Here is a 14,308-nt window from a genome sequence, read left to right as displayed (position 1 = left end):
GAAATAATAATTTTAATGGAAAAGAAAGACCCACAGACCATCATAACTAGGGTTAAAGTATGCATAAAAACATTCTGAGAACTTTGTCTCGGTTCTTGACTTTAACTTAAATTTATACACAATCTTGGAATATCACTGGCTACAGGGAAATCACACTCTTTCCATATCCACATGTATCAGTGTAGGCAAGGGATTATTGCTGCAACTAACAAAAATTACTAATCTCTACGTATAACTATATCATTAAAATGTCCCTACTCTGGAGTTACCACTAATTTAGCAACTGGTTTTGCATGTTTCCTTTAAGAGGCATAAAATTGTACAGCGGCATACTTTTGACTTGAACTTGAATTTATTTCCCAACTTTTCCAACACATTGAATCTTATCCCTTCACTTGCAGTAAATACGGTCGTGTGTACATACTGGTATTCTCCACTGCATGTTGAGCTAGAGCCTTTGCACTTCAGATCAGAGCTTTAAATGACTTTTTGGGTGCTCATTTTAATGCACAGTTCAGAGCAGCTGACACAGCTTCCTCAGTATCAGCGCTGACTAGATGGAATAGAGGCATGCTGCATTATCAGGGAGGGATGCCAAATAGAGGAGACGCATACAAGCAGACCAAGCTGTCAGAACTACTCATGAAAACATTTATCATGAGGAAACAAACTCCACTGCAGCAAGGCAAATAACTTTAGTGCCATGTTACAATCAACTAGTGTTGATGAATTACTTTATCAGTCATTAGACATTAAATCAGTTAATAGTTTTGACAGAAGAATACACATTAAATTATTTGCCCAGTTAAAACAACTGCTAGCCATAGAACTCCACATCTGTTTCCTCAGCTTCATTTTCATATTTCAGATGATGGCCAGACCAAACAAACAATGTGAGGACATTACATTAGGTCCTGTTAAGTTGTAATTGGCGTTCTGGTATTATAATTGACAGCATATTGACTAAATCAATAACTGCCAACTCATTAACACCATTTACATTAAATCAATGATGGAGAACAAAGTAATTGGCAAACTTGTTAGGTGCAACTCTATTGCTGACATAAATGAGCACTTTTCATCCACAGTAGGGCAACAATGCTCCGACCAGCCTCCCTGCACGTACCTGACCTACACAGACAGACCTGGCGAGGAGTATACAGCGGGCGGTCAGTTTGCTCCCACTGAAAGCTATTGTTTACTATTAGTGATGTCACCAGCACGACTTCCCGGGAGGGCCTCAGAGGGGGGGTGGGAAAAACGTGGAGATCAGCAGAACTCTATGACAAAGAGCTAACAGCACACTAAACTGACCCACCGGCTGGCGGCCCAACCCCAATAGATGCTGAATGCATGCTCCCACCAAAGCCAACAGAGCAAAACAAAATGCACAAATGGAGGGGTGAGAAAGCAAGGACAAGGAAATTATGGATGAACTTAAGGAGAGAAGCGGAGGCACTCAACACCATTAATCAATAAAGTCATTATCATCTACTATTGTGGAAAACACACTGAAAAGCATCCGAAGCAACAATTCAAATTAAAGGCCAGCTCTAATTTTCGTGCAGCAGAGGCACAGAGTAAGTTGCATGCACTACCTACGGTCTACTCTTAAACTGTTTTGCCGATTTTCCGTTTAGCATGATCATAATAGTCTGCATCATGCCCTACTGGTAGAGTACCAATTATGACTTCATGGACGCCAAGCTTGTGACACCAAAACAAACACATGAACCAGCTTATTCTAAAGATAACAACCCACATCCTCTGACTAAAGGGAATACGAGCAAACAAGAAATTTGTGTAGCACTAGTTAAGCCTTCACATGCTGCAGCAAATCTGTGATAACCAGTTATTCCCAGACAAACTACACTGTCTAATATCAGCAGCAACCTAAGATTAAATGCTGCATGGCACTGAAAGTGTCTGTAATTTATTTTCTTATCTACTGCAGTTTTATTGCAGGTTTGCTGAAGTGATTGTAAAGTACTAATTTGATAATTGTACTGATAAAAGCAACCAGAGTCATCAGGATTATCGTACTAGTTTACTAAACAGTTCCATGCACAGTGGCATGGTAATGCCATTTGACACACACACACACACACACTATAAAATGCACCACAATAGCAGTTGGTGCCAGCCACTGTTGCCATCATTGCAGTGGGGGAGGGGGGTCATGTAAAATGGGGTTGGGCTTTGGCCTCCAGCTCTAGCCATGAGGATATTTCATATCCCAACCTGTGCAGTAAGCTGCCCTCTATTCTGAGTCACCAACCACATCCCAGTGTATTGGCCTGCTTTACTTGCAGGTATGTGGGATTCAGGTGGGAAGGCTTGATGTAATGCAACAGCTTCACTTCTGTTTCGCTGCCAGAGTACATCAGACTTAGAATAGAAACCTCTTTATTCTCCAGGTACAAAATCGCAGAGGAATTCATTCCTGTAATGATGCAATGCAAAGAGTAGTGAGTAGTATACTATATCTCAATGAACTGGGGCGACACAAACTGATCCTTCTCTGCTATTTAGTGTATTCTTCATGCCACGACACATTATTTAGCACTCTGGTCCAACCCATTGAGTTTAAGCTGACAGATGCCTTAGATAAGATGATTACTTCACGGAGCTAAGGTTTTGTCTAAATCCAGAGATTGTTTTAATAGGTGTAGGGGAAGGTTAGCTTTAAAGGCTTAGAGGTAATAGTGATGTTGAAAGGTGTACAGGGATCACAAATGACTGTTCCCTGGCACACAGTAGCAGAACTTCTCATTCGTTGGACAAGTAGTACTTTACAGTCTGCTGGGAACTCCATTACCCAAGCTGAGATCAGCAGAGTTTCCATTAACATCTGATGTACTTCCTTTGTAATTGTATTACACAGTTACTACAGAACACATCACTAATAAGAAGTATTTTTTTGTTGAACCATGTAAATCATGTTCTCATCAGACTGTGGCCTGTGTTTCAGACTATCATCACAATCTAATCGGGAAACTTTACAAATATTCTGCTTTACTACTGTGGATGGATTAATCTGTGCATGTGGCGTGCAGATAGGGCCGAATATAAACTGGTTGCATACTGTACCTGTCAGTGAAGCTGGACTGTGTGTCACTCATTGGGCTTCCGATTCTAGATTTGCAGCAAATTATATCCTATTAACATTTTCCAGAGTGTGGTGAGGCGATTTCCTGGAGCGTCCTTCTCTGGCATTCGTCTGAAGTAGGCAGGGATTTTTTGAGAACGGTGCTGAGAATCAATTAACTGTAGGACACTGTTGGGGTTGTTGCAAGGCACGTCCAAACACTGGGTGAAACAAAACAAAACAAAACAAAAAAAAATACTGCCTATGCTCTCTGTCAACCAATACTCCTTGTGGGGGGAAAAAATAAATAGCAGCGAGGAATCTACAGTGCAGACCTTAAAAAATTAATCGGGGCCTCGGTCGTATTAGCTGCACAGTCAGATGATATCCTACCCCGGTAATAAACAATATTTTGGCAACAACAATAAATATACTGCTCCAGCTGGCACAAGTTGTCGTGCATGTATGAACTCCTTGTGCGACTCCTTTTTTGCATTCACATCCCAGGTTTGCGCCGATATGAAATGTGTAAACAATCCGTATTCCAATGTAACAGACACCTTGGCCCTGCGATGTAAGTCCGTCTGCCACCACCCTCTGCTCGGCCGACTGGCCTAAATGATCTTTGAAGATGCTGGAAATTCCTGCAGTCCCATTTGGTATTCCCTGCTCCCAGAAATGCCTGTCTGTGGCTGCGGGGACGACTCTCCCGTGACCATGAGAATCGCTCGATACCGAGTTTAAACGACCCGTGTTACAAATTAGCAACACAACTGCAGCTAATGTTAAACAGACCGTGGATTCAAAAACCAAACGGGCTAGTTGAGCGTTAACAAAAAACACATTTGTTGTTTTTTTGTGGAAAATCTTTTTTTCTTTTCTTTTAAAAAAAAAAACGGCAAGCTGGCTGCCGTTGAATCTCGCCAGCTACCAGCTAACAAAACAGATGAGCTCTTTCAGCAAAAAAAACTTTGCTTCGTGTGCTCTTGTTTCGAGTGCAAACTAAGCAAACTCCCGTTCACAACAATGAGCCCGGCCAACCACCGAAAAAAATATATATACACACACAACACCTCATGAATAGTTTGGCTGGCTTGCGATACGTCTCCGTGTTATGTCCTTCAAAAAGTCTCCTTGAGAGGAAAGGGGAAAAAAAATCCTGTGGAGTCGGTTAGCACAGCGCGACGTTCCTTGACTCCATGTTTCCAGAATTGAGTCGTTTCTCAGCAGAATTCCCGTGGATGGAAAGCAGGCTAGCTATGTGGCCAGCTAACGGGACAGAAAGTATCAACCACTCCTCTGTAAACAACGACGAAAAAAACGCCAACGGGCTCGAAACTTTTGGCGAACGTCAAACGTTGTTTTTTCCAACGCAAGACGCTATTTGTGCGAGATTATAACTTGTGGAAAGGTACCAAAAATCCCACTTTCCGCCGCTAGCAACGCCCTAGCCAGCTAGCTGTTGGAGTCCAATAGCGCTTCCACTAACCACTTCCGCAGGGAGATGGGAAAATTTACTTTCAGCTTAATGTCAGGGAGCACTGCTGTAAAATAACACAAAAACAATGCTGCGACGAGAACGATGGCACTACTGCTGCTACTACCAGTAATAACAATGGAGTATTTTTATTTATTACATTTTTTTTACAGTAAAAGAAAATAAATAAATTTTGCCTTATACTACTATTCATCGTTGGTTATGAGCAAAACCAGACACGTTTAAATGATTTTTTTTAAAGTATTATATCTATATTAGACCCCTAATGATTAGTCGATTCATCATTTAGTTAATCAACCAAAAATTAACTACCTACATTATTTTCAGATTAAATGGTATTTTGGACTATGTTGTATTTTGTTTTATTTTTGTATCTTTGTATGTCAACGTATTTAACCCTATTCAGGACTTTTGGGGTCTTCTGGACCCCAGGCCATTTGGTTTAGGTGACAGGTATTGTTTTGTTTTTATTTTTGAAGATTTTTTTTTTTATTTTTATTTTTTAAGTATAATAAAGAGGGACATTTGTCATGCATTTGGAACCAAACATACGTCAACTTATTAGAATTTTTTTTTAACAGAGTATAAAAGTCTATAAATATTTGGCACATATTCTTTCTTGGGGTCCAATGGACCCCGAAAGACCTTCTATGTATGGCAACATGAAAGTCCTGAATAGGGTTAAGTAGCCCCTTACCATACACTGAGGTTATTCAAAAAGTGCTCTGAAGGCCAAAAGTGTGTAACAGATTAGATACAAAGCACAGCAGAGTAAAATTGAATTAAATCAAAAACAGAACAGGCAAGGTGAATAAAATGCAGGGGAAATGGTTGAAAATAGCTGCAGAAAAACACAAAATATGAGAAAACAAAAACAAAGATAAAGCATAAAAACAATAACAAAAATGGACTGCTTCCAGCTTCTCTTGCATGTTTTTGGTGTCCTCTAATGGAATATCTGTGGATTTCAGATTTTTGATCAGACAAAGCAAAATATTTGAAGATGTAACTTTGTGATGGACTATTTGGTCCCATTTTATTGGCCTAATGATGACAAAACACATCTCTCTGAGAGAGAGAAACATGTCATCTTAATTGGTCGATTAGATGACGGACAGAAAAATAATCAGCAACAAAGCTTAGACACTGAATTTATTGTTTGATTCCTATTTGTTCACATTTCATTCACCAAATGATTAAACAACAAAGTAAATGGAAAATAGTCATTATGTATAACCCTAATATATACTTATATGTTTATATGTTTAGTTGATCAACTAATTGATTATTCTACTATTTAACACATGTCTCTGACAGACAAAGAGAGAGATGTTATGTTTATTCGTCAATAAACTCATTAGCTGATGGACAGAAAAACAATCAGCAACAGTTTAGACAATCAATGAATTGCTCAGGCATGTTATCAAGCATTATCACGCAACATTAATTCTCTGGTTGTAGTTTCCTAAATGTGAGGATTTGTTGGTATATTCCTTCATAAATTATTGTACTAGACATCAGTGGACTTATCTTTACAATTTGTGGCCGGTGTTTTTCTCTAATTTTTGGTGTTTTATTGGCTAAACAGGGAAGTAACAATGAAAGTAACCATTAGTTAAAGCCCTAGTTGTTTTGATAGACATCGCTTGAGGAACTTTCCTTTGGGTGCTTGATTAACTTGATAATTATGTGTTGCTGTGTGACTATTTCATGGTTTTGGTGGCTCTCTGTCTGTCTGTCTGTGGTTGGTCTGGGACCAGGATAGTCATTATGTTCATTATGTACAGCTTAGTCCAGTCTTTTGTCCATAATGTGCAAGAAGACACCCCGATTTTGATTCCCTACCTTACCCAAAGAGAAAGAAAGCAAGAAAACAAACACAAGTCACTGCGTGTAAAGTAAATCTATCTGGAGGCTTCCCTTCCAGTGGATGAATTTATTTTGTTGGAATACTATCTGTCCACCACTGCAGAGTTGGCACACACAAGGTTTCAACACTGAGATCCATGTACACTGCAGCCGATTCAATCAATATTCACTGACTCCATTAGTAATCCAGTGCCTTTTCATTACTGTATTTCATTACTTGATTACTGTATGTTCGCATTTTTGCAGTTAAACCTATAAGAAAAGTCAGTTTTATCGTTTAGGACCCATTTTTGTAGTTCCTCAGCAAATCTGTCTCAATCCTAGTTACATAAATATCCAGCGTTTGTATATGTGTGAATTATTCTTCTAAACTAATCTGTTGTCCCACGAGCATGCTAAATGTATGAATTAGTACACTGTATATCTTTCCTGTGCTGCGTATTGCAGACCCATTTCAATATTCATGTTTGCAGCAGCTGACAATATACTGTACATATGATAATAAATGTAGTACAGTGTGAATTACATAAACCTTGTCCTCAAAAAGCAGCAACCAAACGACGACGAACTAGAAGGAAAAACTAATTAAAAGTATGTGACAGGATTCTTAGTCGAAAATTAAGAAAATGTGCTTTTCATTCCTTTTAATGTCATTATTTTAGAATTGCCAGAGGATCTTCCTCTTGTTTCCTCATCGATCACTCATATATAATTGATATGACACCATCATGTGGACAGCTTAGGTAACTTCAGCCTCAGTCCAATAACTCATCTATCGGTGGCACTCGATTCAAATACAGCCAACACCTCTGTCTGCACATTGACTTTCAAAACAAACCAATAACATGTCACATTTTTATTTCGTTCTAAACAGGGATTACAAAGGTGAATCATGAAATCCCAAAATAGTTCTGCAGTACACCAACTCTTGTGCTGGAAAGTTTACAGTACAGCCCAAGAGAAGAAAAACATTAGGAAGGTACATTCAGATAACTAAGGCACACACCAGTTAGATTTGTACTTTCTAGGATATAACGGTGATGCACACAGAGATTCCTAAGACCGGTAAACAGACCTTGTATAAGAGTAGCATGTCAAATATAAATGACAAATATAGAGATGACGTGTTTTACGGCAGAAATACATGTGCAGTAAAATAACAAACAAAATTTTCTCATAATACACACAAACATAAAAGCTGGTAGTTTCATAACGTTCTTGGCAATGGAGGGTACTCAGTCATTATACTCTCTATATAAATCAAGTCATCTGCCTTTATCCCGTGACGGTTGGCCTTGACAGCAGCAGATGCTTCTCTCAGAGAATAAGGCAAATGTAGTGAAGGGCAGCACATTTCAAAAATGTTTACAGGTGCTGCATCTGAAAAAAAAAAAAAAAACTGAAGCAGGAGTCAGACAAAAGATTGGCGCGCTGTAGAGATAGCTCACGACATAATTGTCAAGTCTCGACGATGTCTGACAAGATCTCTGTGAGACTGAAACAAATCCTGTACTAAATTCAATTAACTGGGAGCTTTCAGTACAGACTGCAGATCTTTTGTCTAAAAGATTAATCACGTAGGGCCACACTCGCATTGTTGGTATCGGGGAAAACAGACATTTCAAATAACTTAAAATACTATATATTGTACAAGTTCTGGGACCATTTCACCAAACAACTGCAGGTAATTATAGTTAAAATAAATATCCAAATGGACGCAAAATCATAACAACACCAGTGTAAAACTATGTAATTGAGAGGTTCCTCGTGTATCCCGTTACACGAGTGAAATAAAATAAATTAACTGTTTTTAGGGGCACACTCTGGAGTTGGATTTCAGACAGCAGGAAAAAGCTTAGAAGAATTACTATAAACAAGATTAAGCAAAGTAATGAAACACATCACACACATTTATCTGGAATTCACTCTGACTATCTGACATTACTTCATTTCCCTGAGTATACCTTTCAAAACTGCTTAAGGTTTCACACACTCTAAAAAAGACTTGAGAGGAAACCGATCCTAAATTTCTGATATGACTAAGATGTTTCTCAGGGACCACGGCCTTTACATGTAAACTGTTTCTTTCCCAATAGTGAACTTCCCTTTGGAACAGCAGCACCACATATGACTAGGCCACAGTTCACTGCAACATCTGCTCATGTGTTTATAGAAAGTGCTTTGGTTTTCATTGACATAAACTCCATCTGTGTTTGTTAATTGCACCTTTTACGTAATATTCTAACATGTTTAGCTGCAACACCTGCGTAAAAAAAGGAATTTCTTTCAAAATGCAAAGGTGTTGGACCTTACAAAGAGATGCCATAGTATACTGATTTTAAAAATCCCTTTTTAATCCTAAGTTAACATACACAAAGTTGATTCCTTTTCATTGTGTGTCCAAAGTGAAAAACATAGACATATCAAAGCCAATCAGTCCTTCTTCCCTTCATGACCATTAGCTGCTACAGTCTCTTGGTGATCTCTCTTCTGTTTTTGCCAGGTTTTGCTCTTGCGTCTGGCAAATCGAACAATGTCTACCATAAAGACCCAGGAGAGCGCGTACATTGCCACTCCCCCACACTTGATGAAGAATCTGGGTCTAGGGGAGATCAGCTCACAATAAAGCATTGTGCCTCCCACGAAGATTCGCATCACCACAAACAGCAGCACAAACAGGACGTCCACGACGTCCCCCAGCAGAGTCCCGTAATGTCCCGTCTGTTTGAGGAACCAGCGCGCCTGCAGGAGGGGGTTGGTGATTTCACTGCCAAAGAGGACCGCGCAGGACTCTATGCCAGACTCCCCCAACCACAGGGTGAGAAGGATTCCCAGGATGCTCATGGTGTGGTGGGCCAGCATAACGGGCCCCTCTGTGCGGAAGTACACGCACCAGGCCATATCAAAAATAAAGTAGCCCAGGCTTACCACCATGGCACTTATCTGCAGAGGAGTGTTCTTAGTACCTGGCATTCACAAACAGAAACAGACAGGATTTAGTTAACATTTTTTTTATTGTAAGCAAAAGCACTCATGCAATCACTGTGACAAAACAAGTTGTTGCTGTGAAAGGATCATGCTATCTTCAATATCAAGATGTTAAAACATCTGTTACACAAGTAAAATTGTGTGCTATCTGCTTCAGGGTGTTTTTTTCCACACTCTGAAAATCGTTCCAGTTGGTAGTTAGAAGCAAACTGCGCATAAAAACAACTGTTTCAAGCTGTAAAATTCTTAACACCATACGTTGGCAATTTGTAGCAAAAATGATCAATCAAGAAATTGTTGATGTGTAATTCAAGGCATTTTTCATGCAGAGAAGCAAAATATCACCTAGTTCCAACTTCTCAATCGTGAGGATTTATGTTTTTGTTTTTTGTTTTTTTCCTCTGGCTTAAATGAGTCAACTGAACATCTTTAGTTTTGAAGACATCAGCTTCACCAACCAGTACCAAAATATATCCAGCAGATGAATTTATACTGAAAGTATTTGTTACCTGCACCCCAAAGCACTGTTTCACTGTCAACATATTGATGTGGTATCAGACTACAGATTTGCACTTTGCATCCTTGTGACAGTCCTTGTTGTAATTTATGTTTAGCATGTATGTATAAACAAGTTACACAGTGATCATTTGAATCCACAGAGGCTAAATGCCCTACCTGGATAAGTGAAGGGCCAGGGTCCGTCCACGTAGCCTATGTACGCTGTGATGCAGACCGCCAGGATGCCGTGCACCAGGGTGACAAGGCGACAGTTCCATTCGTAGCTCCTTGACCCGTTAACATTGCACAAGATGAAGTAGAAAGACACCCAGCAGCACAGGCACAGGAATGCACAGACCACAACCAGTGCCATCTTCCCTCCTGAAGACAAAAAGAAAACAAGAAAAGCAACTAAAACCAACTGAAATTAAAGCAGCTAAACCAAACCGTCAGCAGTCATTAAGCCAACTTTGAGTCATAATTCACGGTGAGATAGAAACGCAAGGAAGCACATCTTGCTCTGTAATATCGCTTACAGTAGAAAGAAACAGAATTACCATCCAAAGACTTGGACTGTGCACCCTTTGTAAATGACCAACAATTAGCCTTTGCTTGAACTATAATGGTACTATAGTTGGCTGGCTGAGGGTCTGGTGGGGTGAGGGGGACGTCTCTTCTTCAGCTGTGACGTTTGTACTAGGAGGTGAGACCATACAGATGGACAGGCCCACCCTCAATGGACTGGAACAAGATGTACACTCGATTCTCTAAGACTTCAGGCAAGTTTCAAAACTGGACGAGAGGTTACTGGGTGCCGGGCCTCAGACAGTTCCCATGAGGGCAGCGACTCTTTCATTAAGTGGCATGTGCCCTTTGAAACCACTACGAATCAGTCCACAAAGTATTGTTGTTGACTCGGTTGTTGTACACAGATAAGTTAAAAGTTGTGCAGTTGCATGGATGTGAAGATGACACATACTGATGAGTTATTACATATAGTGAGAAAAGTTAGTTTGGGTTCCTTTATCAAACACTTTAGACACACATAGTAGCATGCACAATAGGGTGGCAACCACAGACTATTTTATGGAGAAAGCATTCAAAAATGTCAAAAAAAAGAGGCGGTAGTAACCCAACATGATGTATTCGGATTGTTTGATTTGTCCACCCAACAGTCCAAAAACAAAAAGATATCTGGTAAGCTACTGTTTATCAAGAAGAGCAACAAATCCTCATATTAGACAGGAAAAAAGCTATAAATGTTTGGAATTTGTTGCTTGAAAATGACTGAAATTAAGAATCCCTAATCAAATTAATTCATCTGTTGATCAACTGGACTCGTCATCAATTTACTGTTTTACCCATGACGCAAAACAGCTTTTATGGATGAGTTAAACAGCACTGAGGATTTTTTGTGCTTTCTGAATGAGCGAATAATTGGTTGTTTAATTTGTTTTGGCAATCTTCTGTCATAAGCAACTTATGCATAACACACTTTGTAAATACTTTCAGAACAAAAACAGAACACTGTAAATTCATCCAATCCAGCATTGGATCTGGATGTTAAATGACAAATACATTTATAATGAAATACAAGTATAAACTGCATGCAACACAAACAAGAATTAGAGATCGTGTCATGCATAAAACTGAAGCGTACAAAACTCCAACTATCTATCCAACCTCTTTAACAGTGACATGCAAAATTGCTATAACAGATAGATTGTGCATTTTGTATAGTTTATCTGTCATACGTGTTTTGTAATCTCTGTGAACCTGTCATTCCAGTTTGGGAGCTACTGGACTGAATGAGGCCCTTCCCTGGTTAAAATAAAGTCATGTATACAGATGAGATGCAAGGGCTGCACTTACTTTCCTGAATGAGAAAAGTGAAAGTAGGTTGCTTAAGATGCCCATTCACAGCACAACAACTAGGTTCCCACTGAAACCTGTAAAGATTTTAGTGCACTAGTTTGATTAATTCTAATGTTTTTATTCCCTTTCAAACTAATTCATAGATAGTAACACCGATGGCAGGTACTAGTGAAAGGACAGCAACATCAGCAGCGCTTAAGAAGATGCTGTCACAACAGGCTAACTGCCCAGTTAGCCTGATCAGACAGCTAGCTAACCGGTTAGCTAATGGCTAACGAAGCGCTTCCATATGGGACTGTTCACAAACGATAGTAAAACATCCTTACCTTGCTGGTACACATGTGGCTGTCTCTCCGTTTACATCCTGTGTGTGTCCGTGTACTCTGAAGATACGCTTTTAAAGGAGACGACCAAAGGTTTGCCTGTGGACACACTAGCTGCTATTTGTTGTCTGAGCAAACAACAGCCTCCCTCAGCATCCCTTCATTCCTGCTGTATCTTAGTTAGCCGCTGTAAATGGAGATGTAGCAGCTTGCTAGTAGCATACCGCGGGTTGTGCCCTGGTTGTATTAACTCAAACTAGACCGTAGTTACATATCACGACAAGCTTATTAAATATTTAGCAGGGGGAAAAAAGCATGTTCCCATCCTTCCTGATGTCTTCCCAAAGCGGTGGGAGGTTTGGTCCTCTTTTCTGAACAGCAGTGACAACCTTGTGGCCGATAGCAGGAACTACACACATCCTCCAGTAGCATAGGGACAAAATGGAAGATATTATATTATATTATATTATATTATATTATATTATATTATATATTAAAAAGATTCAGTCAAGTGTTGACCAAATATGTGTTCACATCTGTGTTTGTGCAAGAAATTTGACACCATTTTTTCTTTGCTCTCAAAATGTTTACACAAAAAACAAACATGCATTGAAACAAGTCCTGCAGGTTAAAGAAATTGAAATGAGTGTTTAACTATGGCGAAGAGCTGTAGATACGTGTAAAAGAGAATGTGTAAAGTCAACCGAAAGTTTAGTGCAAACTGTGCAGAGTCTGATGACGGGAATAAATACACTTATTAACAATAAATACAAGGTTTTTGACACTTTGTGTGGTATCTGGGTGATGGATCAGAGAGAAATGTTGCTAAAATTAAATGTTATCACGTATATATAATTTACAGTTGCTCCTGCCATTTTGGACTGATTCAAATGTTCATAGTGGTAGCCGGTGGGAAGCAACTGTTTTGTGTCTGGTTTGTTTTGCCATTCAGTGCTTAGCGCCAAATAGAAGGGACGAGTTGGAACAGGTTGTGTCCTGTCCAGGTTGTGATGGGTCTACTCAGTCTAGCACCTATGACTTTCTCCTCACTACTGACTTGCAGTCTTTCACTGTGTTTTTTGCTGGACAATCCAGACCAGACAGTCAGTGCAGTGCAGTGCATAGAACACACTGGATTAATGCTGCATCAGACTGGATCAGCAGCTCCTGGGGTTGAACTTCCTGAACTGGTACAAAAAGTATATCCTCTGCTGGGCCTTTTTACGACTGCATTGAGTATTCATTTCCGATCTTGGAGATTCGAGGAACCTGAAGGTTTCCACAGTTGACAAAGTGCTGTTGAGTATGGTAAGGAGGGGGCAGTGTAGATGGGCTCCTTTGAAATCCACTGTCATCTCCTCAGTTTTGTGTTCAGCTACAGGTTGTTGTGACTACCCGTCTGTATGCAGACTTATCACCATCTCAGATGAGGCCAATGACCGTTGTGTCGTCTGCAAACTCTTAGAGACAGCTCTCCTGAGGTGTAGTCATTTGTGTAGCGAGAAGAGAGCAGAGCTAAGTGGGGAACACACATCCCTGGGGGGGTGCCAGTGCTGAGTGTCTGGCACTAGATGGGATTATATTATATATGACACATTGTATTGGGGCCCTGCGATGGACTGGCGACCTGTCCAGGGTGTCCCCTGCCTTCGCCCTAACTTGGCTGGGATAGGCTTCAGCCTCCCCCGCGACCCTCGTGAGGATTAAGTGGTGTATAGATGATGGATGGATGGACATTGTATTGGTCAGTTGGTGCAAAAAGCTGCTGCAATACTTCTAACTGGTACTGGCATCCCAGCACTGGCTACCTGGTAAATACAGAATTGATTTCAATATTCTTTCATTAGTTGGTAAAGCCATGCATGGGTTGGCCCCTGGATTCATTCAGAACTTCTCTGCCCTTAAGCTACCCCTCTAGAGCACTAAGATCCTGAGAACAACTGCTTTTAACTGGTCCATGATCGAGGGTAGGCGGTAGGTGTCTTTGCAGTGGAAGCTTCAAAACTTTCAAATAAAGTCTTTCATTAAAATATTCCTCCTCCTTTGACATTTTAAAGAAAAATCTCAGTAATAGTCTCACTGCTTTCCCTTGCTTTTTAAGGATTTTACTGGTAATTTTTGTTTTGCAAATTGACTTTACAAGTCTTTAGCTCATCTTACTTTTAGCAC

The 14,308-nt window shown here is 40.0% G+C and overlaps 2 protein-coding genes across 6 annotated transcripts in view; both read right to left on the bottom strand.

Moving 5' to 3' along the window:
* Window positions 1-4,527, bottom strand: part of arhgef12a (Rho guanine nucleotide exchange factor (GEF) 12a) — a 38,360-nt gene extending 33,833 nt beyond the window's left edge. For 3 of the 4 annotated variants that reach the window (XM_008276314.1, XM_008276315.1, XM_008276317.1), the window contains exon 1: window positions 3,091-4,527. In XM_008276314.1, the coding sequence (XP_008274536.1) occupies window positions 3,091-3,122 (32 nt within the window). In that variant the 5' untranslated portion in view covers window positions 3,123-4,527. The remainder of the gene's footprint in view (window positions 1-3,090) is intronic. The other variant, XM_008276316.1, reaches the window with a different exon arrangement.
* Window positions 4,528-7,275: 2,748 nt separating this feature from the next.
* tlcd5a (TLC domain containing 5a) lies at window positions 7,276-12,383 on the bottom strand. Of its 2 annotated transcripts, none has more exons than XM_008276311.1 (3): window positions 12,143-12,383; window positions 10,119-10,322; window positions 7,276-9,421 (listed from the first exon to the last, which is right to left on the bottom strand). In XM_008276311.1, the coding sequence occupies exons 2-3, from the start codon at window positions 10,312-10,314 to the stop codon at window positions 8,889-8,891; spliced, it is 729 nt and encodes a 242-aa protein (XP_008274533.1). In that variant the 5' UTR covers window positions 10,315-10,322; window positions 12,143-12,383; the 3' UTR covers window positions 7,276-8,888. The 2 variants fall into 2 exon arrangements, with proteins under 2 accessions (XP_008274533.1, XP_008274535.1); XM_008276313.1 differs by lacking the exon at window positions 12,143-12,383 and adding an exon at window positions 10,499-10,520.
* Window positions 12,384-14,308: the final 1,925 nt, after the last annotated feature.

The sequence above is a fragment of the Stegastes partitus genome, unplaced genomic scaffold, assembly GCF_000690725.1.
Source record: "Stegastes partitus isolate 25-593 unplaced genomic scaffold, Stegastes_partitus-1.0.2 Scaffold69, whole genome shotgun sequence".
NCBI classification, from domain to species: domain Eukaryota; kingdom Metazoa; phylum Chordata; class Actinopteri; family Pomacentridae; genus Stegastes; species Stegastes partitus.
This window is presented reverse-complemented; position numbering and strand designations above follow the sequence as displayed.

Bases quoted from the DNA above. Each gene is read 5' to 3' on its own strand.
- tlcd5a (XM_008276311.1), bottom strand. From the start codon at position 10,314: ATGGCACTGGTTGTGGTCTGTGCATTCCTGTGCCTGTGCTGCTGGGTG. The intron at 9,422-10,118 runs GTAGGGCATTTA...TGTGAATGCCAG, and splicing joins CTGGCCCTTCACTTATCCAG to GTACTAAGAACACTCCTCTG.